A 26725-nucleotide genomic window follows, 5' to 3' on the forward strand; every position below is an offset into this window, starting at 1 on the left:
CTGTTACGAGCACATTGTCGTTGACTGTAGGCCGTGTATTTCACCCTGTTCTAAAACGCTCAGAGCAGGTGTGATGTGGTGGTGGATCGTTCTCAGCGCCTGCAGTGACACTGACTGTGAGTGGATCAGACACAGCAGCACTACTGGAGTTCTTAAATCCCCTCGGTGTCACTGCTGGACTGAGAATAGTCCTACGCTGCATTAAAATACACCACTACCCTGATCGCCTCAGTCCTAAAATCTTTTATTAAGATGCGCTATGGCCTTTTACATAAGGTTAGGACAGCCACACAATGCTTTATTAAGGAAGGGCTCCCCCTGTTGGTCAGCACAGCGGTGGCTGGAGTTCAGGGGGCTGTTCTGCCTCCTTTTGTCATGGGAGCAAAATGTGATTTGGTAAAAGCAGCCCACATTTCTTTAGTGTCGTGATTGCTGCATTGTGGAAAAGCCTTGATTTCATTTTGTCAGCACCGTCTTTTTATTGCCATCATTTCCCATTATGTGTCCCTGGCCTCGAGTGACTCTCTCTACCTCACTCATCGTAATGGCTGCCTTTGTTAGCATCTCGGCGTTTGAATGTGGCTTTCATGCGTCCAGCAGGCACTTTCAAATGACATTTGATTAGAATGAGCTCCGTTTTGGCGGCTGGATCTAAATAACAAACGGCAATTAGCGGGGGTAATTAGGCAGAGCACATTTGAAGTAATGCATTCACAAACAGGAGTGAACTCCGAAAGCTGCAACGAGACACAAAACCCCTTTCCCTGGCTTTGTGAGTTCTCTCTGGCCGCATGTGTTTGTGAAGAGGATGAGTTGGAAGGTCTCCCTCCTTGTCGCAGCTCGCACAGACTCTTATGTAATTTAAAAGCAGTGAAGTTACATAATTGTATTTTATTTATTTATTTATTATTATTTGGATTTCAAAAGGACGTCAAGGTGTTTTGTCTGTTTTTGGCTTTTCCGGTGTCAACGTTGGTCCCATATCTGTCCTTGAAGCAATGTGAACTGTTACATGGAAGAACATGGGAGTGCAGGAACATGCGGCTGTTATTACGACGTTACGACAAGCAGAGCTCTGAAAGGTGTCAGTTTTTGAATCAGTGTCAGTGGAGTGACTGAGGGTTAGTTGGGAATTACAGCAGAATTCCTGCCCCATGCTGCTTTCCCTTTTGAATGTAGTCTGTTCTCTCTGCTTCTATTTTTTGCCTGTTTTTGGAAGTTTGTTCTGTTTTTCTTGTGTTTTCATTTCTTCTCAGTTCCACAGAGAGAGAGAGAGAGAGAGAGAGGCAAAAGGCAGAGGTGTAAAGTGTCGTTCCTCTGCCAGCGTGTTGCTAAGCAACCGACACAGACCGCACCGTGTCTGTTTACATAGAATAATAAAAGTGAACAGCATCGTCCCATCCATCCATCCACCCTTGTTCATACAGAGACTATGGACCACATCTAAATGTCCCTTAGGCACCGCTCACCTGTTTTCACCTTGAATTTCCGTGGTTTATTTTTGTCTCCATTAGTTGAGGAAGCTTTTTACTGCACACGATGCTGAAGCCTCGAGGACTGGAAGTGTAACTGAAAGTTGCTGTGGTAACTTTCTCCTCGCGGCCTCCAAACGAAGAGAGGAGACCAGTGGAGGTTCAGGAGAAGCTCTTAAAAAGGTCTGAGACTTGAGTCTGGATTGAGGACTGAGAGACACCCTTAAATACCCCTTTTTACAACCTTCCATTGACACAAGACAGGAAATACGTTCACCCGTTGTATAAGACGTAAGACACGCTCAATTTAGGGAGTGATCCTTCAGACTGTGAGATGTCAAGAGGAGGAGGAGTGGTTTAATCCAAATGATAATTTAAGTTCAGTTTAAAAATAAACTTCAATAACAATGGAGTGAATTCACTTTTCCATGGGAGGATAATGACTATCACGTGACCAAGAAGAACACCATAATGCACTGGTAGAATGGTGTTCTTGATGTTTTTAAATTGCCCTCAGAGTAAAAAGTGCAGCTGATGATGTCATAATTAAAATAAATAAACAAACAAACAACCTCACGCAGTTGTCCTTTAACTCAAACGCACTTAGCCACTGTTAGTGCTGCGTTAACGTGAGGCACACGTGACTTGTGTTGCCACATTTTTTATTTTTATAACTGCACGGAAGCTCAAGCAAATACGGGACTGACATTTCATTACTTCCTAGATGATAGAATGTATATAATATCAATTCAGAACACAGCCAAGCTGTTCCTTTAAACAGCCGTCTTTCACATGAACTGTGACGTTTCCACAGCTTCGTTTGTGTTGATTACCGTGCCCATGATGTTGGGAGCCATTTTCTAGAACCCATTATCGGCTCATTCATCCGCATCGATAATAAAACGGAAGATAAACCAAGAGAAAGAGTTAAAATAAGGAATGATTTGGACCCGTTAACGTACTGGAGGGGTTTTTGAAATCTTTTATTAACATACAGAAGCACAGCATGTCACAAAAGATCTTGTGCTTGTTTCAAAAGAAAAAAAAAAACAGCAAGTGAGAAGCGGACGGAAAAAAGGGAAGAGATAGAAAAAAAAACAATAATAAAAAAAAAGAGAAAGACTTCAGGAGTTGCTTAGCCTTGCTTCAGGGACAAAGGGGGGAAACTGTAGTAGTATAGAACTAGTAATAGTAGCAATAGTAGTGGTAGTAGTAGTCTCCTAGTAGTGTGAGAGGGAGAAAGAGCATAAGAATCACCACTAAGGAGGTCAGAGGGTGAAGATTACATTGAAAATCATGTCAAAAAAATAAAAAGGGCCTCGGTTACTGTTAAAGATGCAGGTCAGCTCCCTTCGATAGTCTGGTGTAAAACATCCTGCTGAGGAAATATTTTAAACCCCATCCAGTTCTATGCCAGTGTTAGAGTTACAGGTCGCAGTCACAAACAGGTTAATCATCGTGGTGCTGCACTGACGGCACCGACATTGAAATTAGAGCTATTTACAAAACAATACTACACTGGTTTAGTATTATTGCTTGCTTATTTCTATCAGAACATTCGCAAAAACGTTTCTAAATCAGAAAAACGAGGCCTAGGATCTCTGCACTGACACCGAGCTGGAAATATGACATTACGGAAGACGTAGAAAACAAGCAGTCCCAATCAGAGTGGAGATATGATGTGTATATATCAGTAAAAAAAAGGTTTTATGGGTAATTCCAGGATTGTCCACACTAATCTGCCATCGTCCAGACCATGATTCTGACACTTTTCTCCTCAGTGCACTGCCCTCTGGAAACCGTGTCACTAAAAATGACAAATCATACGGATGTACACCTTTATGTACAAAATAAACCTTGAAATTCAAGGTCGTAAAAGCGTCAGAATGAAGGTCTGGGGTCAACAACCCCACCTTACGATCCACGTCTGGGGATTAGGAGGAAATACACGTCAACTGAATTAGCACGTTAGCATAAACACACAGTAAAGATAAAGGAACTCAGAGTGGATTCAACGGAAACAGCAGCGGTGACTGGAACCAGACGTCTAAAGCATGTCTAAATACATGAATAAATACGAAAGCAGATTCGCCGTCTACCGTTTCAGCTGATAGAGTTATGATCGAAACGTCTGGGGTGGCGGGGTTTACGCAGATGTTACGTCCCTTGGCTTTTCCCACCACCGCCGCGGTGAAGAATGAGAGTGGATACGTCGCTCGCATCAAGCCCCTGTCTACATCTCAACCGTTGATTTACTTTTAGATTCTTATCCTTTTTCCAGTTATTGGTGTGTTTTATAGAAAAGAAATGAATAGTCAAATGGTGTTCGACGCAATGCCTTTGCGGTTTCAGCCCTGTACTACTTCCTGAAGGGTTTAAAATCGAGTTGGGAATGTCTTCTCTTTGGATGAGGGAGTTAAAATCAAAAGTAAACACTAAAATCAACTACCCACAGTAAAATGGACTCTCCTATAAAACCACAAGCTGGAAACACACACACACTAGGCTTATAGACGCATGTGCATTAAACAAATTCCCCAGTTGTATCTTCTAAAATAGTTATTGCCTAAGTTCACTGACGAATCGATGCTAATGCTATTGCAACCGTTTAAAAAAAACCATACCGTGCTGTTTACATTTTTTAATGTAGTCAAAATATACATATGCCACCTGCTTCTAATTTCTAAAAAGGTCTTTATCACTAACACAACAGTGCGAAACATCGAGAGTGAAAACGATTTGCACGACACACAAAAATAGCTTCAAATGACCCTTTTACGTTCAGTTCTCTAAAAAATAAAGGACTCCAACCAAAGTCTGTTTGATCCTGACACACGTCCGATTCTAGGGTGAGGCCTGCGCAGGATTAGAACGAGCAACGGGATTGTGAACAGTCCGAGACCAAATACGACGTCAGCGCCGGAAACTCTGTACATCTTCCGTGATAGAAATGTTCATTGCTAGCCTGAGCATCTATTATTAGGGGGAGTACTGCACTACTTGGCCGCAGGCGGGACAGGCTAGAGCTACGAACCTCCAAGGCTTTTAGACCTGCGCTGGTTCTGACACACGACTGAAAACAGGACGCTCTATCTGCTACTGGTCACACCTGATAGGCACAGGGAGTCGATACAACACAGGTGAGCACTAAATACACACTGTGCTATAGTCTGCATAGCAAAAAAGAGAAAAGAAATAAATAAGAACACGCATACGCCCACGCACCCTCCTTTACTAACCAAGAGCGCTTAAACCGGTCGGCATCTTTAACAATAACCCATATCCTTTATAGAGTGGCTAAGATTGGTTGTTTGTTGTTTGTTTCCCTAAAACAGACAGATTTTTTCCGATGCAAGACTTGAAATAACCTTTGTAAAAGTGTGTTTCTCCCCCCCCCTGAAAGACGTAGGGTGTGCCGCTCCACTGCTCTTAATCGTCCTCGTCCATCACAGGGTCAGTGTCCCAGCATGTGATGTCAATTTCTGGGAGAAGAAAAGAAAACAGACTTCAGGGCATTTCACTGGCAACAAAATGTTCAAGCAGTTAAGTCTTGACCACATCCTCAGCATCCATTCCCTCTCCTCTTCTGACCACACAGGGGCACTTCGTAGTTCTACGGTTACAGAGTGGAGCAGGGACAGGAAGCTACTTTGTGTTCGGTGGACTATTCTCCCACCAGGGTTTAAAAACTCTAGCAGCACTGCTGTGTCTGATCCACTCACACCATGTCAGTGTAGCACTGAGAATGATCCACCACCTGCAGTACCTTTAGTGACCTGTGGGGTCAGTGGAGCTGAGAGAATGGACAGTGAGTGCAGGAACAAGGAGGAAGTCCATGTTATGGTCAAACGAACCCAGTAGATCTGGGTAGATCTTGGTTAATTGTAATCTATTCGCCTGGGGCTCACCTGGTGGCTTGTTATAAAATACTGGCGTGGGATTCACTTTTGCAGAGCACTCGTCAGACTGAGCGAAATCCTCCTCCTGCGACTGGCTGAAGTAGCCTTCACTCGCCTGTCCCAAAGATAAACACATGGGCACTAAGCCACCATCCACATCAACACACTTCAGATGCACAGCACCTCCTCTCACCAGTGAAATTACTGCCCAAATGGAAGATACAAATATTACAAATAAGTTATTTCTATATTTACCCATTTATTTAAAAAAATAGTATATATATGTTCAATTATCTATTGTTTTTTTATTATTCAGTTGCTTTATTGATTTATTTCTAATGCCATATGATTGTTTTTTTTCCCTCCCCTGGGGGCTGTTCGGGTTCAAAAGCCCACATTATATTTTTCACGTCTGTGTCACTGCAGAAACATCGTCTGTTGCCATCTAGTGGCAAAAGCAAATAAATGTCCTAATTACTTCCATTAAAATTCATTAAGGTCCAGAACATAAAGTACAACCTGCATATGATCAGTGCCACGTCCTGCACGTTGAAGTAGCCTCGTAGTTATAGCAACATTTTATGTCGTTAACAAAAGAGTTTCAAGTCAAATTACACTTTCAATATACAACAAGATTTATAAATATTATAAACAACATTCTTTTCTCATTTCAAAGTACTTGTAGTAATATTTTAAATAATTATTATATAATACTTTACAGAACCAGTCATTTGATTGGCTCTTTATGCTAGAGGGCGGGACTTGATCAATAAACCAGATCCATGGTCAGCGTTATGAGAATTTCAAACCTTATTTTAACTCAAAAGAGCTTTTATCACGTCCCTGTGTGTCACTCAGTGGAGTCACAGCGCTCATCATAATACACAGATCTGATTGGCTGAGGAGCCTCACGTGTGACATGCAGAAACACGTGTGGTTGGTCTGAGTTTCCTGGAGCGCTAAACCTGCACCATGACGACTAGAAGAGTCACAACAGGTACTTTTTAAACTATTGAGCTGTTTATATTTTATCAGTTACAGGTTCAGTTCTGGATCGGACAGCGTCTGGGTCTGGACTCGCCTATTCCTGACCCCTGATGTATAATATGAAATGAGAAATGGGGTTAGGGTTAAGCCTGAAAGCGATTTTACTGATTGACCATTCGAGCTGAGAACTGACCTGGGTCCCTTCTTTGAGCAGCGTGTCTCCGTTGGTCATCAGCAGCTGGCTGTCGTCCAGCTCCTGGCTGTCCGACCCGGAGGCGTGCTGCAGGGCCTGCTGGTAGCTCAGCGTCATCTGGTGGGGCCCGGCAACATCCACCAAGCTGGAGGGGTCATCCTCGGGCCTAGGGCAGAAGCTGGGGTCGGGCGTCTCGTCGAAGCTGAGCAGGGGCTGAGGCAGACTAGGGGAGGAGGCGGCCTGCAGGGGCTCCGGGGCGTCCCCCATCAGGTCCATGATGTGAGCAGCCTGAGACGGGGCAGCCGCTGGAGGGGGACCGCTCTCCCACAGGTCCAGCAGACTGTCCTCTGAGGGCTCTGGGGAGCGGGTCTGAGGGGCCACACTCTGGACTGGTTTGGTCGGGCTGGACTCCTGCACCGGGGCTCGCTGCGGGGACTCGGGGGCTACAACAGAACACAGCACGGTCATGGGTGTATGGTTTGGGGGCATTAATAAAAAGCTTTTAAACTAAGTTTCGAGCCACACCTTCATATTAGTGTCATACCATTATTTATTCGTAGAAGTTATTTAATAGAGTACCTTCAGGAATAATGAGTAACTACACAGTGGTTCTACATTAGTTTCTAAGAGAGTCATTTCCTGGAGACCTCCCCTTGTGCTGATGTATGTTTAACGTGAGTGAAACATCTTAAAAACTTCTACTTCAATAGCTGGAGGACTGCAGGAACCCAGGAAGCCAGATGTTTACAGTGGAGTGAATGGAGTACGCAGGTGACAGAAGAGACTCTTCAGAAGATGAAGACAACAAGCTAAAGACTAATTTTAGCACATCACATAAAAATCAATGATGCCAAGAGCTACACAACAGAACAGTGTTCTACAGAACGTTGCACTATTTTCAGGCTGATGTATCAGTTACGAGATTAAATTAATGCTGCTGTTCCACTTCTGACATTGTGTGGAGGTTTTAGAAGTGTTTCAGCCCCTCATTTGAGCATCTGCACTGCTACTGTGTTCACAAAAGACAGTTGAGAAGCTGAGACTGATGTTCTGAAAACTGTCACAGATGTTGTCACTGTGTTAACTCGTGGAATAAGGAGTAGAATATATTCCTTTCAAGAAATGTCTATCCTAAAGGTGTCTAAGAGAGTGGTGTGGGCGGGTTTATTATTACCCAAGACTGCTGTGCTGTTGTTCATTCATTCATTGTCTGTAACCCTTATCTGATTCAGGGTGGCGGTGGGTCCGGAGCCTACCCGGAATCATTGGGGACAAGGCAGGAACACACCCAGTCCTTCACAGGGCAACACACACGGACACTTGAGTCTCCAATCCACCTACCAACGTGTATTTTTGGAGCGTGGGAGGAAACCCACGCAGACACAGGAAGAACACACCACACTCCTCACAGACAGTCACCCGGAGGAAACCCAAGCAGACACAGGGAGAACACACCACTCTCCTCACAGACAGTCACCCGGAGGAAACCCACGCAGACACAGGGAGAACACACCACACTCCTCACAGACAGTCACCCGGAGGAAACCCACGCGGACACAGGGAGAACACACCACACTCCTCACAGACAGTCACCCGGAGCGGCACTCGAATCTACAACCTCCAGAATCCTGGAGCAGTGACAGAGACACCACCTGCTGCTCCACTGTTGTCAAATCAGTTTTACAGTTTTAGCAAAAGTAATATGACAAGATCAAATGTGCTATTTGCACAAGCCTAGTGCTTAAGCTCATCTGCATTAAAACACTCTAAACCTGCCAATGTTTACAATGTGTAGTGTGTGCAGTTGATGCATGGAGCCCTACACTATCACATTTTCCAACCTTTTGTCGAACATCTGTGGAATATTAAGGATATCTCCCAAAACAACACTGACTCTGTAGCCCTCGGTTCATCCTGAGGGAGTTATGTGTGATAATTGTTGGCATGCGCCCATCCTGCTCTGTTAATGAACAGTAATTTAAGTCCCAGCAGAGCACTTTCCCACAGGGCACCAAACTGTGCAGCCAGGCCACACAAACGAGCGCCGAGAAAGCCAGTGAGCTGTGAACGTAAACGAAGCCTCTACAAACAAATGAATCCCAGGGTGTGTCATTTAAGGCCTGTTTGCTATAGAGAGATGGTCAGGGCTGAGGGGAACAATAACATCCCGCCAGCTACGGAGCTTATTAAGCAGGATGGGGCTGCTTCTTTCATCCTGTAGAGTCTCCATCAGATAATCACCTGAGCCACAAAAGCCTCCATCAGATTCTTAAATAATTGCTTAAGCGGTTAATAGAATTTTAATACAAACAAATGTCTTCACTGAGACGACAAAACAAATATATGAGAGCACCAGATGAGCTACTGTCTCTGACTCTACATCTACAAGGTGGACCAACGAGGGAGGAGTGTCTCAGAGTGGACAGAGAGTGGACACAGGGTTTAAAAACTCCAGCAGCACTGCTGTGTCTGATCCACTCTACACCAGCACAACACACACTAACACACCACCACCACGTCAGTGTCACTGCAGCGCTGAGAATGATCCACCACCACATCACACCTGCTCTGTGGGGGTCCTGAGCGCTGAAGAAAGTGGCTAACAACTTGAGCAGCGCAACAGAAATCACCCGTTTCTTGAAGGTGTTCCTATGTGCCACCTCAGTGCAACCTGCTTTAGTTTTTGGTGTTTTGACATTTGTTTGAAAACCTCTACAAAAGCAGAAGGACAATGAGAATGTAATAGTATTTTGTGGATACAGATGTTTCCCCACAGTTGAGGTTAAAATGAGAGTAATGTAACACTGGATTTGCACAGAAGGCTCAAGTTAAAAAGTTGTTTATTGATGTTAAAGTGGGAATAAATTATTTGAACTATGCACCATCTCAAGACCCCGAGCCTTTATTTTAAAATACAGACACTGATCTGAGGGAATGGTTCCCTAGCTACGAGGGCTGTGCCATATGTTGTGGGCAATAATATTACAATTTTTTTTTCCCCAAACATTCATTCATCTGTAGCTTATCCAATTCAGGGTCGCAGTGGGTCCAGAGCCTACCTGGAATCATTGGGCACAAGGTGGGAATACACCCTGGAGGGGGCGCCAGTCCTTCACAGGGCAACACAGACACACACACACACACACACCCCTACGGACACTTTTGAGTCGCCAATCCACCTACCAACGTATGTTTTTGGACTGTGGGAGGAAACCGGAGCACCCGGAGGAAACCCACGCAGACACAGGGAGAACACACCACACTCCTCATAAACAGTCACCCGGAGCAGGAATCGAACCCACAACCTCCAGGCCCCTGGAGCCGTGTGACTGCGACACAAACCTGCTGCACCACCTTTTTCCAAACAATAAATAAATATTGTGATAATGACATTTTCTTGTTTATGATGTCATGCAGTTACACGTACTACGGCATTCATTTGTTGTTCATTTAGACACAGTAAAGTACGGTGGAAATTTGCTCAAAGAATTGAGTGACTTCAGTCGTGTGGAGGTGGTTTGAAAAATCTAATAATATTCGTTATATATTTAATACAATGTCAGACCCTTGATAAGTTCCAGGTGTTTACACATTTATTTGTTCCTTCTGAATGTTTGAGATCGTTAGATTTGTACTAAATAAATATTAGTATTAATTATATTCATTTAAAAAGACAACATTTATTTTGAGAAATCGTTGTCAAAAATATCGTTCCTGAAATATCGTGATAATATTTTAGGGCCATAATCGCCCACCCCTAGTAGCTAACTAATATTGCAATATACAATTCATACCACAAAGTTACGTCCAATTCTCAGTGTGGTATCTCCAATATTTCAGCCCTGATACTGTAAGAGTTAGAACTGAAACTCTTAGTCTTCACACCTCAGACCTGCTTATGTGCATTTGGCACTGATAGGGAATCAGGTTTAAAAACAGGTAACAAACAATCAAGCCACCATCTTATAGCTTCAATTTTAATGCAGGGAGAATACAGCTTCCCTTGCTGATACTCTGGGCTCGGCACTGCAGAAACAGCACTATGTAATCTTCAGAAAAAAAAGGGATTGTGGGTAATGTGAAAATTTAGACATCAGCTGAACGGCTGGTCGGTGTAAGGTCTTACCCCACTCCTTTAGGCTATTGTCCTCCTTTTCTTCCTGAATGGCGATTTTGGGGATGGGCGTGGGGGACACAGCTGCCATGTTGTACTCTGAGATGTCGTCAGTGGCGTCGTCTGAGGGAGTGATCAAAAAGGAAAATTCAACTTTCACAGTGAGGACTCCAGACAAAAACACACCACCTCACACACACACACACCACAATATCACCACAGCACTCAGGAGCATGGTTATACAAACACATCTGCACCGCACGCCGAGTATCCACAACAGCAGCAAGCCAAAGGGTTCTGTCTCAGCATCTCCAGTCCCTTTCAGGGAGAGGTCGAGACAGCACATCTTGGACATGCCGGAAACGAGAAGAAGAAGAATGTAGAAGGCATGCAAATAAACAAACGCTCCCAAAGAAGCAAAAAAGGTAGCAGCCATAAAAAAGTGGAGAACATACTGAGATTTACAGTGCACTCACAAAGATCAACATTCCATTCATGCAACTGCTGCCTCCAAAAGAAACAGCACCAAAAATCAGTGCCCAAAGCACATCCCACAGTGTTGCAATGGACCAATGAAAAACAAATCAAATGCGTGTGTTGCATTAATACGTAGCATTCCATAAACAGTGACAGAGGGTGTGTAATTACAGTACTACACTTCGTTTGGCCGAATCGTTTTTTTTTTTTTATCAAATACAACCCCAAAAAAAGTAAATGTAACCATCTTTAAATTCCTACAGAGTTCTGGAAGTCAGTCAGTCATTGAGAGTCTAAGAAACTCAAAGCTTTGATGAGAAATAATGACAAATTATCCCCAAACCCCCATGCTAACAGGCTAATCTGTGATGCCTCCGCGGCGCATGGAGAAAACCCCACGGTTAATCACAAGAAAAACATTCATTAGAACTCGAATTACACTGAAAACAGTGTTCTGTTCTAGCAATCATCCAATTTCAGTGGCCAAGCCCAAGAACAACTCTGTGGAAAAATGTATTACTGTGAGAACCTCGCACAAACAGATGGACATACACTGACCACGAGGACAAAACCGCGGCAGAGCTACGTAGGGCTGAGCGATTAATCCCAATATAATTTGCGTAGGAGTGTATACGTGTTTTCAGTATTTACATCTAATTATATTTAACGTCATTTTCTCTCAGATTCACTAAACGTTATATTTCCAAAGTCTCGCTAAATAATCATGGTCTTAGCACTGATCAAAAATAATCGTGATTATGATTCTTGCTGTAATCGAGCAGCCCTAAGAACACCAGTGTGACGAGTAACGCTCTCAGTACGATACAAGCCCAGCTTCTACTGCTACATCCGTTCTCTACTGTTCAGAAGTTTAAAATCATCTGCATTAGCCATTTTAGCTCATATCCGTGCATTCAAGTGTGAGGTATATTTAGAGTACTACCATATTAGACTTATTCGTACGTGAATTTGTCCCAATAGCGTGTTACATTAGTGAAAACAGATTCAAAAGTTTTGAACAGTAGTGTGGAGCCTGTGGAAATAAAATAAGTAGTAGTTCTTAAAATCTGAGACGAGGTGCATCTCAACACCACAGAGAACACAACACTACCCAGAGAGAGATCACAGAGGGCACACACACACACACACACAGAAGCACAGGCCCGTAACATCAGTCACAGGAAACGTGACAGGAGGAGGGGAAGCAAGGGACCACAGTGAGATTCAACAGGAAACTACTCTCCCTGCGCCACAAGACCAACGTCTGACCCCCAGAATAGGTCTCTGTACCTGGGACGGGCAGCAACTGAACGCTACACAGATGTACACCAACTTTCCTCCGACGTTCAAGAATCTGAGACCAGGGATTAAACTAAAACTCTGAAAATGTACGAAAAATTAATAGAAGATGGAAGTATTGAAGCCAGAAGAGTTGAAGTGATCATATAGATGTTGTAATGATAACAAACGCAAACGGTCAAACAAAGGGGACACCTCCAAGTTTCTTTGGAGTCTTATGTCTCTCTTTTTTCAGAATTTCTTTGAAGCTCTGTTATTTCTCTTTTTTATTGTTTCTTTGAAGCTCTGTTATTTCTCTCTTTTTTCAGAGCTCTGTTAATTCTCTCATTTTTTCTTTGAAGCTCTGACATTTCTTTTTTTAATTGTTTCTTGGAAGCTCTCATTTCCCTTTGTCTTTTCTTTGACGCTCTTATTTCTCTTTATATTTTTCAGAGCTGTTATTTCTCTTTTTTTATTGTTTCTTTGAAGCTCATTTCTCCTCATCTTTTTTCAGAGTTGTTATTTCTCTTATATTTTTTCTTTGAAGCTCTGATATTTCTCTTTTTCTCAGAGCTCTGTTATTTCTCTTTTTTCTTTTCTTTAAAGCTCTGTTATTTCTCTTTTTATCTTTTTTTCAGAGCTGTTATTTTTCTCTTTTTAATTGTCTCTTTCAAGCTCTTATTTCTCTTTTTTATCTTTTCTTTAAAGTTCTGTTATTACTCTTCACTTTTTTCTCTTTTCTGAGCTTTCTCTTGTTGTTTTTCTGTTTCTTTTCTCTTCTAAATTACCACACCAGCCACCCCTCAAACAAAGGTGTGACGCTGAACCTCTATTTGGATAGTCTTTTATACAGGGATCAAGCAGGTGCTCCTAATCTGGGCTGATTGCACTGATTAGTGCTGGGGAGTCTGGGAAATGGAGTTCTGAGATCTCTGCTCTCCTTGTGCCTCACCTAGGCCCCCTGCTGTTGACCCATGGTGCATTAGAAGATGTGTAGGAAAACAACAGCATATTCCTCGTCTAACTGTATAACGACTGGCCTTGTGTTACTTTCCGTCCAAACAAACGTCGTGATATATTTCGGTTTCGACTTGAAATAAGAGCCCATGCTTTTGCCCATCCCTTTGCAGACTTGCACCGCAATGAAAACAAAAGTTTCCTAAAGAAAACTCAAAAGACAAACTCCTCTGCAGAGTACAGCTCAAAGACAACGGCTACAGCGCACATACACCGACTGGGAACCCCAAACAAAAAGGCAGCATGGATCAAATGGAGTCGTGGTGGTGAGATGAAAGGCTCAGAGCACTGTGAAAGACTATATCTAGGGTTGGTTAGTGCAGAAGAAGATTTATGCTACAAGATATAAAAGCCCTCTGACTCAGGGTCCCTCTGAAAAGCTGCCTGGCCATTGTCGCTTTCTGATATAACAAAGAAAAGGGCTTTCATCTGCAAGAACCTCGCTGCAAAGAAAGACGCACTAACAAGGGCCCAAATTTTCAAGGGAATGTTGTACCTCTCTGGCTAGACTAGGCTTTTAATACCAGCTGCTAGGAGTGCCCGAGTAACTTAGCACACTACACTAAGCACACTTTGCTGTGGAGAGATCTAATCTGGGACGAAAGGTATCCTAAAAATACAAGCTGTCAGATCCACTTCGGTGCGCCGAAGCTATGGTGAACTCTATAGAACAGTGGTCACCAAACTACTTCACGAGAGCTACCTCTCCTACAACATCTGTTCACCAAATCCGATCCAGCTCATTACAGCCTTCAGAAACACCTGATTAGCTGGATCTGGTAAATGAGATCTGGGTTGGGGACAGGGCTGCAACACTGTAATGTCATCGTTTTGTGTCACTGGCGCCCCCTCCAGGGTGTGCTACCAATTTACCAATGATTTAATTATTATGTAGCTCACCTCGCTCTTAGCCCAATTCAAAATGAAGCGATTTCATTAGTTGGTACCACATTTGGGTTCGTCATTAGCAGAACGTAAGTGACATCACACGATTTTGGAGTGTTACAGTTTCCAAATGTCGTCTGTGTCTGTGTCATTCAAACAGCAACTACTCTGATATCTTCTAGACACAGCTGGACAATAATTCAATATCGATACATATCACAATACATCAATGATATTATCTTTAAACACATTTTAAATATTTCACCATTCGTTATTTACAGCATCTGTCACTGACTGAGGGTCATTACAGGGCGCTTCTGTCAGTTAATTGCACTCGATTATTAATTTGATTTAAAAATATTAATATTATTAAAAGGTAAAAGGTGTATGTTTAATCGTCATGTTTCTTTCAGTTCTTGGTAGTTTTCTGTGGCTTTTATATTGTTAATATTGAGTTCAGAATTATATCGTATCGACCCAAAAAAACAAATGTATATCGTGATACAAATTTCGCCTATATCGTCCAGCCCTATTTGTAGACATTGTAAGAAATGAACGACTAATCAAATCATGGTCCTTCGGTGCTGCTGGTGGTAAGACACTAGAACACTGTGAAGCTGCAGCTCTAGATGGAGGTGAGAGCTAACCAAGAGGACAGTTGCTGACCACTGCTTTAGGTTGTGATGCTGTGGTGGTGGAAATCCAAGGGGGGGAGGGGGGCCTGTGGGGGATTTGGGGAGAAGGAGTCTATTGGCGAATGCCGGTGCTCCTGTGGCTGGTGAAGCTGTTCTCAGCGAGGTCCAGTACCTACCAGGCCCTGGCTGCTGCCGCCGCACACGGGGCGGGGTGCGAGTGGGGGGCGGACTGGGCTCACTCGGACTGTGCTGCTGCCTCAAGAACGGACTGTCCAAGCGGCCTGGTGGACAGAAGACAGGACTCCCCAGACAGGACACACCACAGCCACACGAACACATGTACAGAGCGACGAACACAGAGGGAGGGCCGGCAGAGGACAGACAAAAGGACAAGGAGAACGACAGAAGGTAGTGGAGCGATGGAGGGGTGGAGAGAGAGTTAGAATGAGTGAGGGTGAGTAACCGTGGACGTGATTGTTCATGGGAGATGACAGAGGGACAGAAGGGATAGCACCAGTTGGTTAGTTGTCAGTGGGTTAGGGGTTAAAAGGCCAGTCGGGGGTCATCAGGAAGAAATGGAATGTGGTAAAGGAAACACAAAGCAAAGGAATGTGTTCAGAACCGAAGAAGAGGTGGAATGAATGGTGGAATAGGGAAAAATCGGGAAGAAAAAAAAGAGAAAAAGGAGAAAAAGGTTAGCGGGAGTTCTTCACACCCTGCAGAAATAGCAGATTTGTCAGAGAGTCACGCGTGCACTGCTGAGAACTCCCCCCAGAGCGAGGCACATGTGGAGAGGTTTTCTCTCCTTACAACTTAAAAAAAAAAGACTGTCACTTTAACCAAAGTTGGACAGCAGTGCGTTCAGGCCTGTGTTTGATAATTGACTGCACAGAGGGATGTCATGGTTTCATGTACTGGTTTCACTTCTTTTACCCCAAATGTAGCAGATCAGCCAAGAGATGTTTGGTGTCCAAAGCCTCAGATGAACCCTGGAGCTACAAGCCAAAAGGACTGGTCCGTAATGGAGGCTTCATGACCTTCACTGCACTGAATTGCTCATAGTCCTGCATCAAGAGAGCCTTGTGGCAAAGTTAAGCCTGGCTTGGTATTCACAGAGCACCACCTAGTGACATGGAGTATCTCCTCAGTGCTGCTTAGTGCCAGGGAGGGCACCAGGCACCACAGTGCCATAAATGGCAGTGCAATCTCCCTGGCCACGGCTATCCATGACGTCCATGGCAGCACTGTGTCTCTCTCACTCCCTCTTCCAGCTCAAGTGCCTTTAATACACAACAGTCACGTTAGTGGCATTTCTTTTGAAACCATTCTCAAATTTAAAACAGATAAAGGAATGTGTGAATGTATTGTGCTGTTTAAAAACTCACGCTTGACAGTACAGCATGGTAAGGCAAGAGTGTCCCTATGCTAAACCTTATATGCGACACACAGGGCGACACACATTAACACATTTACACCTAGGAGACTTTTGAGTCTCCAATCCACCTACCAACGTGTGTTTTTGGAGCATGGGAGTAAACCGGAGCACCCGGAGGAAACCCATGCAGACACAGGGAGAACACACCACACTCCTCACAGACAGTCACCCGGAGGAAACCCACGCAGACACAGGGAGAACACACCACACTCCTCACAGACAGTCACCTGGAGGAAACCCATGCAGACACAGGGAGAACACACCAACTCTTCACAGTCACCCGGAGGAAACCCACGCAGACACAGAGAGAACACACCACACTCCTCACAGACAGTCACCCGGAGGAAACCCACGCAGACACAGGGAGAACACACCAACTCTTCACAGACAGTCACCCGGAGGAAACCCACGCAGACACAGGGAGAACACACCACACTCCTCACAGACAGTCACCCGGAGGAAACCCACGCAGACACAGGGAGAACACACCACACTCCTCACAGTCACCCGGAGGAAACCCACGCAGACACAGAGAGAACACACCACACTCCTCACAGACAGTCACCCGGAGGAAACCCACGCAGACACAGAGAGAATACACCACACTCCTCACAGACAGTCACCCGGAGGAAACCCACGCAGACACAGGGAGAACACACCAACTCCTCACAGACAGTCACCCGGAGGAAACCCACGCAGACACAGGGAGAACACACCACACTCCTCACAGACAGTCACCCGCAGGAAACCCACGCAGACACAGGGAGAACACACCACACTCCTCACAGACAGTCACCCGGAGGAAACCCACGCAGACACAGGGAGAACACACCACACTCCTCACAGACAGTCACCCGGAGGAAACCCACGCAGACACAGGGAGAACACACCACACTCCTCACAGACAGTCACCCGGAGAAAACCCACGCAGACACAGGGAGAACACACCACACTCCTCACAGACAGTCACCCGGAGGAAACCCACACAGACACAGGGAGAACACACCACACTCCTCACAGACAGTCACCCGCAGGAAACCCACACAGACACAGGGAGAACACACCACACTCCTCACAGACAGTCACCCGGAGGAAACCCACGCAGACACAGGGAGAACACACCACACTCCTCACAGACAGTCACCCGAAGGAAACCCACGCAGACACAGGGAGAACACACCACACTCCTCACAGACAGTCACCCGGAGAAAACCCACGCAGACACAGGGAGAACACACCACACTCCTCACGGACAGTCACCCGGATGCATCAACTGGAGACCTGGAAAGCAACAGCTGATTTCCTTTTCACTAAAGAGAATGGAAAGCCAGTGTGCTTGATTTGTGGTGTAGCCCTCGTCATGCTAAAGTTTTATTTTTTTTTAAAGCAGTAATGGAAGACGTCACACCACCAAACGGCTAATTACGCCACTCCACAGGAGAGTGTACAAGCAGAGAAAATTAAGGTGATCATTTAACTGCACAGTGAGCTTCTTTTCAGTGACCTAAAAAGGGCTGAACAGTGAGATCAAGGCTAGACTGTTCGCAGAAAGATTGACGCCATAACCCAAAGGCAAGTGTGTGTAGGAGTATTATTTCTTTGTGACAGTCTTTGGCCTCTGTCCAGACGTACAAAAATATTAATTTTGCCCCCAGTGGGAAAGAGGTTCCCTACCTATGCTTTATGGTTTGGGAAAGCAGCCCAATCACAGGAAACAGCTATGAGAAGGAACAAATAAAGAGTGGAGCGGAAGCCGAGTGAACCTTTTTCCCCAATGGGGGCCAAATTAATATTTCCATTTCTGGTCCCAGGCCACAGACTGCAACAAAGTCACATACAGCCGACTACTGTGGACATAACATTCCTTCACAAACCCAGTCTCAGTCGTCTGATATCTGTTCACTCACCACACGCTTGCCCTTGTGGTGGGGATAGTATCCCACACTCCTTTCTTCACTTTGCATCTTTGTAAACTAGACCTAGTTGATGCCAGAGACGCAGCTTTTAAATTAAACAACGATCACGGTGCTCAGAGCCGACTGGATCATTGAAAAGGGCATAAACACAAACGTACGGCCGTCACCCGTTGAGCAAAAGGCTTTACGTGGCCTGGGGTTCCCCACCTCTGCAATAAAGCATCAGAAAAGAGGACCTGAAAAGCTTGGGAATTCTGGAAGAACAAGAACAATGTCCTAGTTGAGAAGTTTAAGAGCAGCGTATTTATATTTGTGCTTGACTATAAAAGCCACTTATTCTGCTCCAAACCCTGCCTCCAGTGGGTAGAGGCACATGGCGTCTTACAATTGGTTCATGGTTTTTCTGACACTGAATGACACAGTGTTATCTGTAAAATGGCCATAATTAAAACAACAGGAGCAGTTACTTTGAGGAGTGCATTTTGGCCATTTTTATTTTTCATGTGACTGCTGCACTTCAGGATCCCGACCAAAATATCCAGCGGAGACAGGAAACACAAACGACCAGTGTTGTAGCGCAGTAAATCGCTCGTTACATTACATCGAAATGTGCGCTAACTTCTTTGTTAGTATTTCAAATCCCGAGCTCGTTTTATGGAACATGGATAGTTTGTGGCTGCAACTAAATTAAGAAAAAAAGAAAGCACATGGCCTCAGAGGACACATACAGCACCTTATTTTTTGTCGAAATCCCTGTAAGAAGTTGCAAGCTGAACATTAGTAGGAGTTGTACATGGAGTCACATTGGAGTACTGCTTTTAGTTGAACTACCTGAATATATTAATGAGAACAGGAACCTCTTACTGTCTCAGTTACGTTTTATTCATTCATATTTACTTCATATTCTTAGTTAGCTACTATCTCCATATTCAGGGACTGAACAGATATCGACCACCTGAAGGGGGCAGCTGTGGCCTAAAGGTAAGTGGAGCAGGCTTGGGGCCGGACGTACACCAGTTTGATTTCTCTGGGCTGGCAGGGGGAGTGAAAGAACAGCACTGTCTCCTCCCTCAACATTAAACTGAACACCAACTATGTATTCAGGCTGGCCATGATCCTCGCATGAAGACCTCTCATTTTTGTTACATTATGCAACAAAGAAGGTCAACTAAGGCCATTGGAAACTGGAAGAAATGTTCATTATTAATTCATTATTAATGTCCAGCTTGTTTTAAACCTGTGCAGGTCACGCTGCGTTTATTTTACAGCCTTTTACACTTCAGTTAATGAAACCTTGTTGTGTATTTTTTTGTCCTTTAAAGTCACAAGGCACAACTGCAAAGGGTTAGGGAGCTAGGGATGCACCGATCCGATATTAGGATCGAATATCAGTCCTGATATTAACAAAACTGGCTGGATCGGGTATCGGATAGGACCAGTACGTCCATTTTTGTTTATTTATAAAGTTATTAAAGCTACTTATTTTTTCTCATTTTCAGTTGCTGACTTTTATTTTGAATTGCGCTAAATGTTTACATGGTTACAGTGTTTGTTACTGATTGTATCTGACCGAGTTATTGGTTTATTCTCAGGTTCAAGCTAGATTTTATTGTGGATTTCTGTTTTCAATAAATATTTATAAAAAATAAAGTCTGTTTACTGTTTGTGTGTTTGACCAATTGAAGCTAATTATTTTCATTTTTGATGTATTTTAAGAAGTTTGACTCCTTTTTTTTTACTATTTTGAGTTCGAATGCGGTGCCAAGGTCAGGGGTCGGCAACCTTTACCACTCAAAGAGCCATTGGGACCCGTTTCACACAGTAAAGAAAACACTGGGAGCCACAAAATCGTTTTGAAATTTTACATGAAAAAACACTGCGCATAACAGGGGTTTTTTTGCCTTTGTGCTACGTATAAACAAACTACACTGTGTTACATTTATGAAATCAATGAACGACTGCAGAGAAAATGAAATAACATTTCTGCATGCAACAAAACATTTTAACTCTGAAAAAAAGACGTTGTGTTGACGGTTAAGTAAAATACTCAATGTCTATTTGAGTCCTTGTAGTAATGGAAAAAAACGCTGAACTTAAATTATCCACTGGCAGCAAACAAACGCTGTCCTCTCTCTGCGTGCCGTCATTATTTTACTGGCGCCGTGCAGTCAGACGTCAAAAAGTTCAAGAAACCGCACACTGGCGGGTGTCGCACGTTGGAAGTTGTGACGTGTTTTAAGAGCGTCAAAAATATTTTAAATATTAAAATATTTTAGATGTTACAAGACCGCCACAATCTTCATAGAATTACATTTTGAAAATAAACGAACCAAAATAAAATACATTTTAATTAAATGCTCATTAATTATTTTCAAAAGAGCCGCATCAGAGGGATCAAAGAGCCGCATGCAGCTCTGGAGCTGCGGGTTGCCGACCCCTGACCTAGGTCCTGCACAACAGTTCATTTTAGTGACCAACACACAGCATTTCAGTTCATTTAGATCTGTGTGTTAACTTGTTATATTTTGTTCATATTTTTATTAGTAACGTTTAAGTCAATCCTTATTCCTTAAGTATCTCCAGAAAGCTGAGGCATATGGTTTATTAATTCAGTAATGGAATCAGATCGGTATGGGGTATCGACCGATACGCAAAGATTAAGTATCGTATCGGTATCGGAACTGAAAGATATCGGTGCATCCCTATTAGCCAAAAAAGGGTACTGGTCTCATCCTTGAAAACTGTTCAAATGTGGACTGCATTACATAGCTGTTTTTGAAGGATTCTTCTGAATTAAACAGCCGTTGATGATGTAGCCGTATAGACAAGACGCCTAGCTTATTTACTGCTGATCAGAATAAAAATGGATTATCTCTGCAGTCTTGCCTGTGTTATGCCTCCTACTTTGTTTATTTGCAAATGTATTCTGACGTTTTCTTCTCGGGACATACATCAGTGAAGTCAAAGCTGTATTTACCTGTTAGCCACAACGTCAGACACCAAACACCACCCAGATCTGATTTATGGCCAAATCATCTTTTAAAGTTAGGTGCATTAGATATTACACCAAGCGTCTCACTAGAACGTAAACAGTGCTGTTAGATCGCTAGCTCTCGTTTCTTCATTTGACCTTTTCCAATACATGCCTCCATGCAGTCTTCTAGTACACAAAGTCTGCTCTGAACGACCAGAGTGAGCTTTCCTTCTACACACAGGCTACAGGCAGATGATCTGTCCATTAGTGGTTTAACTCACAGTAAATGGTAGATTGAGACAGGGATGAGTAGCAGGAAAAACAAAGACTCTAAGCACCTGTTTAGCATCTCCTCCCCTCCCTCATCCTTTCGCTGCCTGTGGACTTACCGGCCCTGTGAGTGGCCACGGGCGAGGTATCCACACTGTTGGCCATGGCCTTCTCTCTCTGCTTGAAGAACTCCCGCGGGTTGCTCGTCCTCTGGGCGATGATGGCAGCTGCCTCCTATAAACAGATTAACAGCATATTTAGGTGGGTGTTTTATAGTGTATACAGCATTATGTGTCAAAAATGACTATGTTTACATCCTTTAGAGACAATTTTGAATGGTTAAATTTGCACTTTACAATCATCAAAACGTTACATTTATTCGGTCACAGTTTTTTAAACTGAACAACCGATCTGAACTTAGACGTACAGGGTGGACCGTTTATATGGATACACCTTAATAAAATGGGAATGGTTGGTGATATTAACTTCCTATTTGTGGCACATTAGTAAATGGGAGGAGGGAAACTTTTCAAGATGGGTGGTGACCATGGTGGCCATTTTGAAGTCGACCATTTTGGATCCAACTTTTGTTTTTTCAATGGGAAGAGGGTCATGTGACACATCAAACCTATTGGGAATTTCACAAGAAAAATAAAGGTGTGCTTGATTTTAACGTAACTTTATTCTTTCATGAGGTATTTACACATTTCTGACCACTTATAAAAGTTTATTTTTGGGGTCATCTGAAGGCAATTGTCTATGCTGTGAAGATACGAGATGTGCAGCACCTGAAACTATGGATACTGGAAGCCTTTGCTAGCATTTCTCCAGCGGTGTTGCTATCAGTGTGTGAAGAGTGGGAGAAGAGGGTTGCACTGACAATCCAACACAATGGGCAGCACTTTGAACACATTTTATAAGTGGTCAGAAACTAGTAAAAAAACTCATGAAAGAGTAAATGTACGTTAATACCAAGCACACCATTGTTTTTCTTGTGAAATTCCCAATAGGTTTGATGTCCCATTGAAAAAACAAAGTTGGATCCAAAATGTCCGACTTCAAAATGGCCGCCATGGTCACTCATTTGCTCATTCATTTATTCATTATCTGTAACCGCTTATTCAATTCAGGGTCGCAGTGGGTCCAGAGCCTACCTGGAATCATTGGGTGCAAGGCGGGAATACACCCTGGAGGGGGCGCCAGTCCTTCACAGGGCAACACAGACACACACACATTCATTCACACACTCACACCTATGGACACTTTTTTGAGTCACCAATCGACCTACCAACGTGTGTTTTTGGACTGTGGTAGGAACACCGGGAGCACCCAGAGGAAACACACACAGACACAGGGAGAACACACCAACTCCTCACAGACAGTCACCCGGAGCGGGAATCAAACCCACAACCTCTAGGCCCCTGGAGCTGTGTGACTGCGACACTACCTGCTGCACCACCGTGCTGCCCTGAAAAGTTTCCCCCCTCCCATATACTAATGTGCCACAAACAGGAAGTTAATATCACCAACCATTCCCATTTTATTAAGGTGTATCCACATAAATGGCCCATCCTGTAGTGACCACCCTAGTATTTATACTCAGCAGCACTCAAAATCTATGCAGTCCTATCAGCTGAGTATAGTTTTCTGTCCAAATAATCTATAGCAAAAACACCCTGTGTGTTGAAATACCAAACCTATTACAGTTAGTAAGTGCCACTTTTGTGCAGGGCCATACTCCAGAAACAGAAGGAGGAATCCCACTGACCCACATGCAAAGCCCAGAAGAATTCCTTCCACCACAGTATGTGAAGTGTGACCTACATCTAAACTAGAATTAAGTCTTGCCACTAGCCTTCAACAGGGGCTTGCCCAGGACGTCACTTTAGGTAAATTTGCCATTTTCAAGGTTTGTTACAACTCAAACAGCTCTGGAAGTCTCACATCAACCCACCTCAACTTCTGTCTCCTTTTTTTCTTGAGAGGGGTCCTCAAGGCTGGGTTCTGTCTATGGAGAACAGATTAAAGTACTACTATAAATTTCCAGCAGGGGGCAGCAGAAAACAGCTTTCCTTTCGTGTGTGAGTTGTACATCCACCGTCAACATGCTAGAGGCTAGAAGCTAAATCACCATATTCTCCTTTTAAATCGCTACAAACACTTAAAAGCAGGCCTTTTGAAAGTGTTTAAAAAGGTTTGCATGTAAAATATTCTCTGAAAAACAATATTTATCTTCAGTTACAACAGAAGTCAAACCTAGTATGCAAAGCATACACACTCTTACAATCAAGGGCTGACTCCTTGACTTCTCTTTGGCCTCCTCTTCTTCTTGCATTTTCTTCCTATAATGTACACACACACACACACACACACACCAAATAAGTTCTATAATGAAAGCAAATGCACAGAGGTAGATCTGTGTTCACACTGTGGTGCTGTTTTTACCTGGTTTCCTCAATCTGCTTTTCTCTCTCACGGTATCTCTTCTCTCGCTCCTCCTGCTCCTTCTTCTCCAGCTCCATCCGCTCCTCTTCAAAGCGCTGTCGCTCCTCTGCCACCTTCTTTCTTTCCTCCTCCTTTCTCATCTCTTCTTCTCGCTGTTAGAAGGAGGGAAAACATCACGCTAAGTATTTATAAGACTTTCAGTTTAGCTAACGTTAACGAGGAATCTTTGAATAAATCTGTATGTATCTAACATAGTCACAGGGCTATGACACATTATTTTGCTAATATTCTAATCCTTCAGCTAGCAGGTAGCCACACTGCCATGTTTTAACTAGCATGTATCTGCTAACTGTGCTAATGTTCTGTTTAGCTATCATGTAGCCACTCTGCTATAAGAGTATCTATAATATTTGCTTTTATAAACCCACAAAGCCACAATATTAATAATATTTTGTGAAGAAAACACCACAACACTATGATAATATCTGTGTTAACAACATTTCTATGATTGTGTTTTTTAGCAAAGAGATTTAATGCTAAGTTAGCATCTACAATATTTAGCTAACATGGCCATAATGTGATTATATTATCTATTTGATTTCACTATCATGTAGCCACAATGCTAAAATTATATCTATACCATTGTATAATTTATTTATTGAACACAGACAAAGGTCATCAGCTCATTCAATATTTAGGCCCATTGGGAACTTGCTGTTCCAGAGCCTCAAATTTTATTTCAGAGCACATCTTAATGATAAAATACAGTACTGTGCAAAAGTTTTAGGCACCAGGGATTATGAGATTTAAACAAACAAACAAATAACGGCCAACATTAGAATAAACCCAATCACATTCCTCCAGTGTGATCCTCTGTGTGTGAATGTGTTTAACTTTGTCCAAGTCTCTCCTCGTGGAGTCTGTATTATTTGAGGTGATCATCCAGTGCCTAGTTTTAGTGGTGAATCAATAATGATTTTAAATAATGTGTGCTGTGGATTTAACAAATTCATGTGAATCAAGGAGAATCTGAACAAAACACTGTTCTTCAAACTCACTCTCACCCACTGCTTTATAGAGAAACATTATCTTATATTTCTGATGTGTTTTATATTATTATTAGTCTGTGTTTACTGTGATTATATATAACTTTATACCAGCCCCACACTCACTGAGAAGGTATTAAGTTTAAATATATATCATTATCTTAGGGGCCTAAGACTTCTGCACAGTGCTGTAGATGTCCACAAACTTTTGAACATATGCGCTATGGTGTAGCCACGATACTAATGCTGCTTTACTTTTACCAAGAAGCTATTATACTTTCCTAACATGCTTCAAATTAATCATATTTTGCTTAGAATTAAGCCTTTAATATAAAACTTTTACTAGATTTACCATTTTGATAGGACTCCAGAGCCATAACTAGGGCTGGACGATACGACAAAAAATTTATATCACGATATATTTCTTAATTTTGATCGATGCGATATAATTCTATAAATCGATATGAACAACATAAAATCCACTGAAAAACACCCAAGAACAAACAACAAACATGACATCACCCTCAAATATAACATTACAGGCTTTGTGAATATTATTGTTTTTAAACTGAATTTTAAATTGAGTGCTGAACCGACGACAGCGCCCAATAATCACAGTGAGACTCTGACAGATGCTGTAAATAATGTAAACTGAAATTAGAAACTGTGTTTAAAAGTCGTATCACTGTTACTGAAACACTCAGTATTGCGATATATATAAATCGATATTGAGTTATTGTCCAGCCCTAGCCATAACTATATCCAGAGGGGCCCAACATCTCACAATCCAGTACCAACCAAGGAGCAGATTCTTCATTGCCCTCGGATGCAAACCGCACTCCCTTCTTTAAATATCTTATAATCAGTGCAAATCGCAAATATAGGTCACCAGCATAGGAATCTTCTCCTAGTCGCATCTGCGGGGTGAAGTCACATCTCCTGACACTATTATTGGTAATTATTTTATGAGGCCAAAACGGGGCTCTTCAGAACGTTCTGGAAATCTACCGCAGACACTTTGAAACATGATGAATGGCCTCCCTCTGAAATAAACACTTCCTCATTAGAGTTAGAGCCAGAACAAAGAGATCAATCAGCGGGTCGGACGCGGTGGGCTAATGCCGTCTGGTTTAAAAGAATCCCATCTCTCTACCTTGGCTTGCTCCCAGAACTCCTCACGATTGATCTTCTTCATCTCTATCTCTGCGTTCGTCTTCTGGTAGGTGGTGCCCTGTGGGGAAGGGGTGGAGGGGGGGAGAGTGTGAGCATCAACTAATAGGAATCTCAGTGGCACGTTGCTCCGAGCGAGACACTGAGGGGACAGTTTGTCTGTTCTGTCTAATGTGAAAACAGCCAGAGAACACATTTCAAACATTGAAGTAAACAGCTGTCCAGTAATTACACGATACAATTTCACCAGAATACATTCTTGGGTTCCTAACTTCTGAGTCAATGCTGTTACGCAATGCTATTTTATGAGCTGAAGGAGGGAGCTGACACATTTGGGCCCTAAATAAAAGGCATGCATTGAAAATTTTTGATACATTATTTAGCATATGAATATGTTTACCAGTTGACAATTAAATCGCTGATGTATTATTCATTCAATCATTGTCTGTAACCCTTATCCAGTTCAGGGTGGCGGTGGGTCCCAGCCTACCTGGAATCACTGGGCATACCCT

At 43.2% G+C, this 26725-nt stretch overlaps 1 protein-coding gene across 5 annotated transcripts in view; it reads right to left on the reverse strand.

The window, feature by feature from the left end:
* Positions 1-2440: 2440 nt before the first annotated feature.
* dbn1 (drebrin 1) overlaps positions 2441-26725 on the reverse strand; it is a 92546-nt gene continuing 68261 nt past the window's right edge. For 2 of the 5 annotated variants that reach the window (XM_066645415.1, XM_066645414.1), the window contains exons 6-15: positions 26197-26274; positions 23998-24149; positions 23837-23894; positions 23507-23560; positions 21672-21786; positions 15134-15238; positions 10678-10788; positions 6552-6994; positions 5381-5486; positions 2441-4954 (exon numbers count right to left, since the gene is read on the reverse strand). In XM_066645415.1, coding sequence (XP_066501512.1) covers positions 4902-4954; positions 5381-5486; positions 6552-6994; positions 10678-10788; positions 15134-15238; positions 21672-21786; positions 23507-23560; positions 23837-23894; positions 23998-24149; positions 26197-26274 — 1275 coding nt within the window. In that variant the 3' untranslated portion in view covers positions 2441-4901. The remainder of the gene's footprint in view (positions 4955-5380; positions 5487-6551; positions 6995-10677; positions 10789-15133; positions 15239-21671; positions 21787-23506; positions 23561-23836; positions 23895-23997; positions 24150-26196; positions 26275-26725) is intronic. The other 3 variants (XM_066645416.1, XM_066645417.1, XM_066645419.1) reach the window with 3 other exon arrangements.

The sequence above is a fragment of the Hoplias malabaricus genome, chromosome 15, assembly GCF_029633855.1.
Source record: "Hoplias malabaricus isolate fHopMal1 chromosome 15, fHopMal1.hap1, whole genome shotgun sequence".
NCBI classification, from domain to species: Eukaryota; Metazoa; Chordata; class Actinopteri; order Characiformes; family Erythrinidae; genus Hoplias; species Hoplias malabaricus.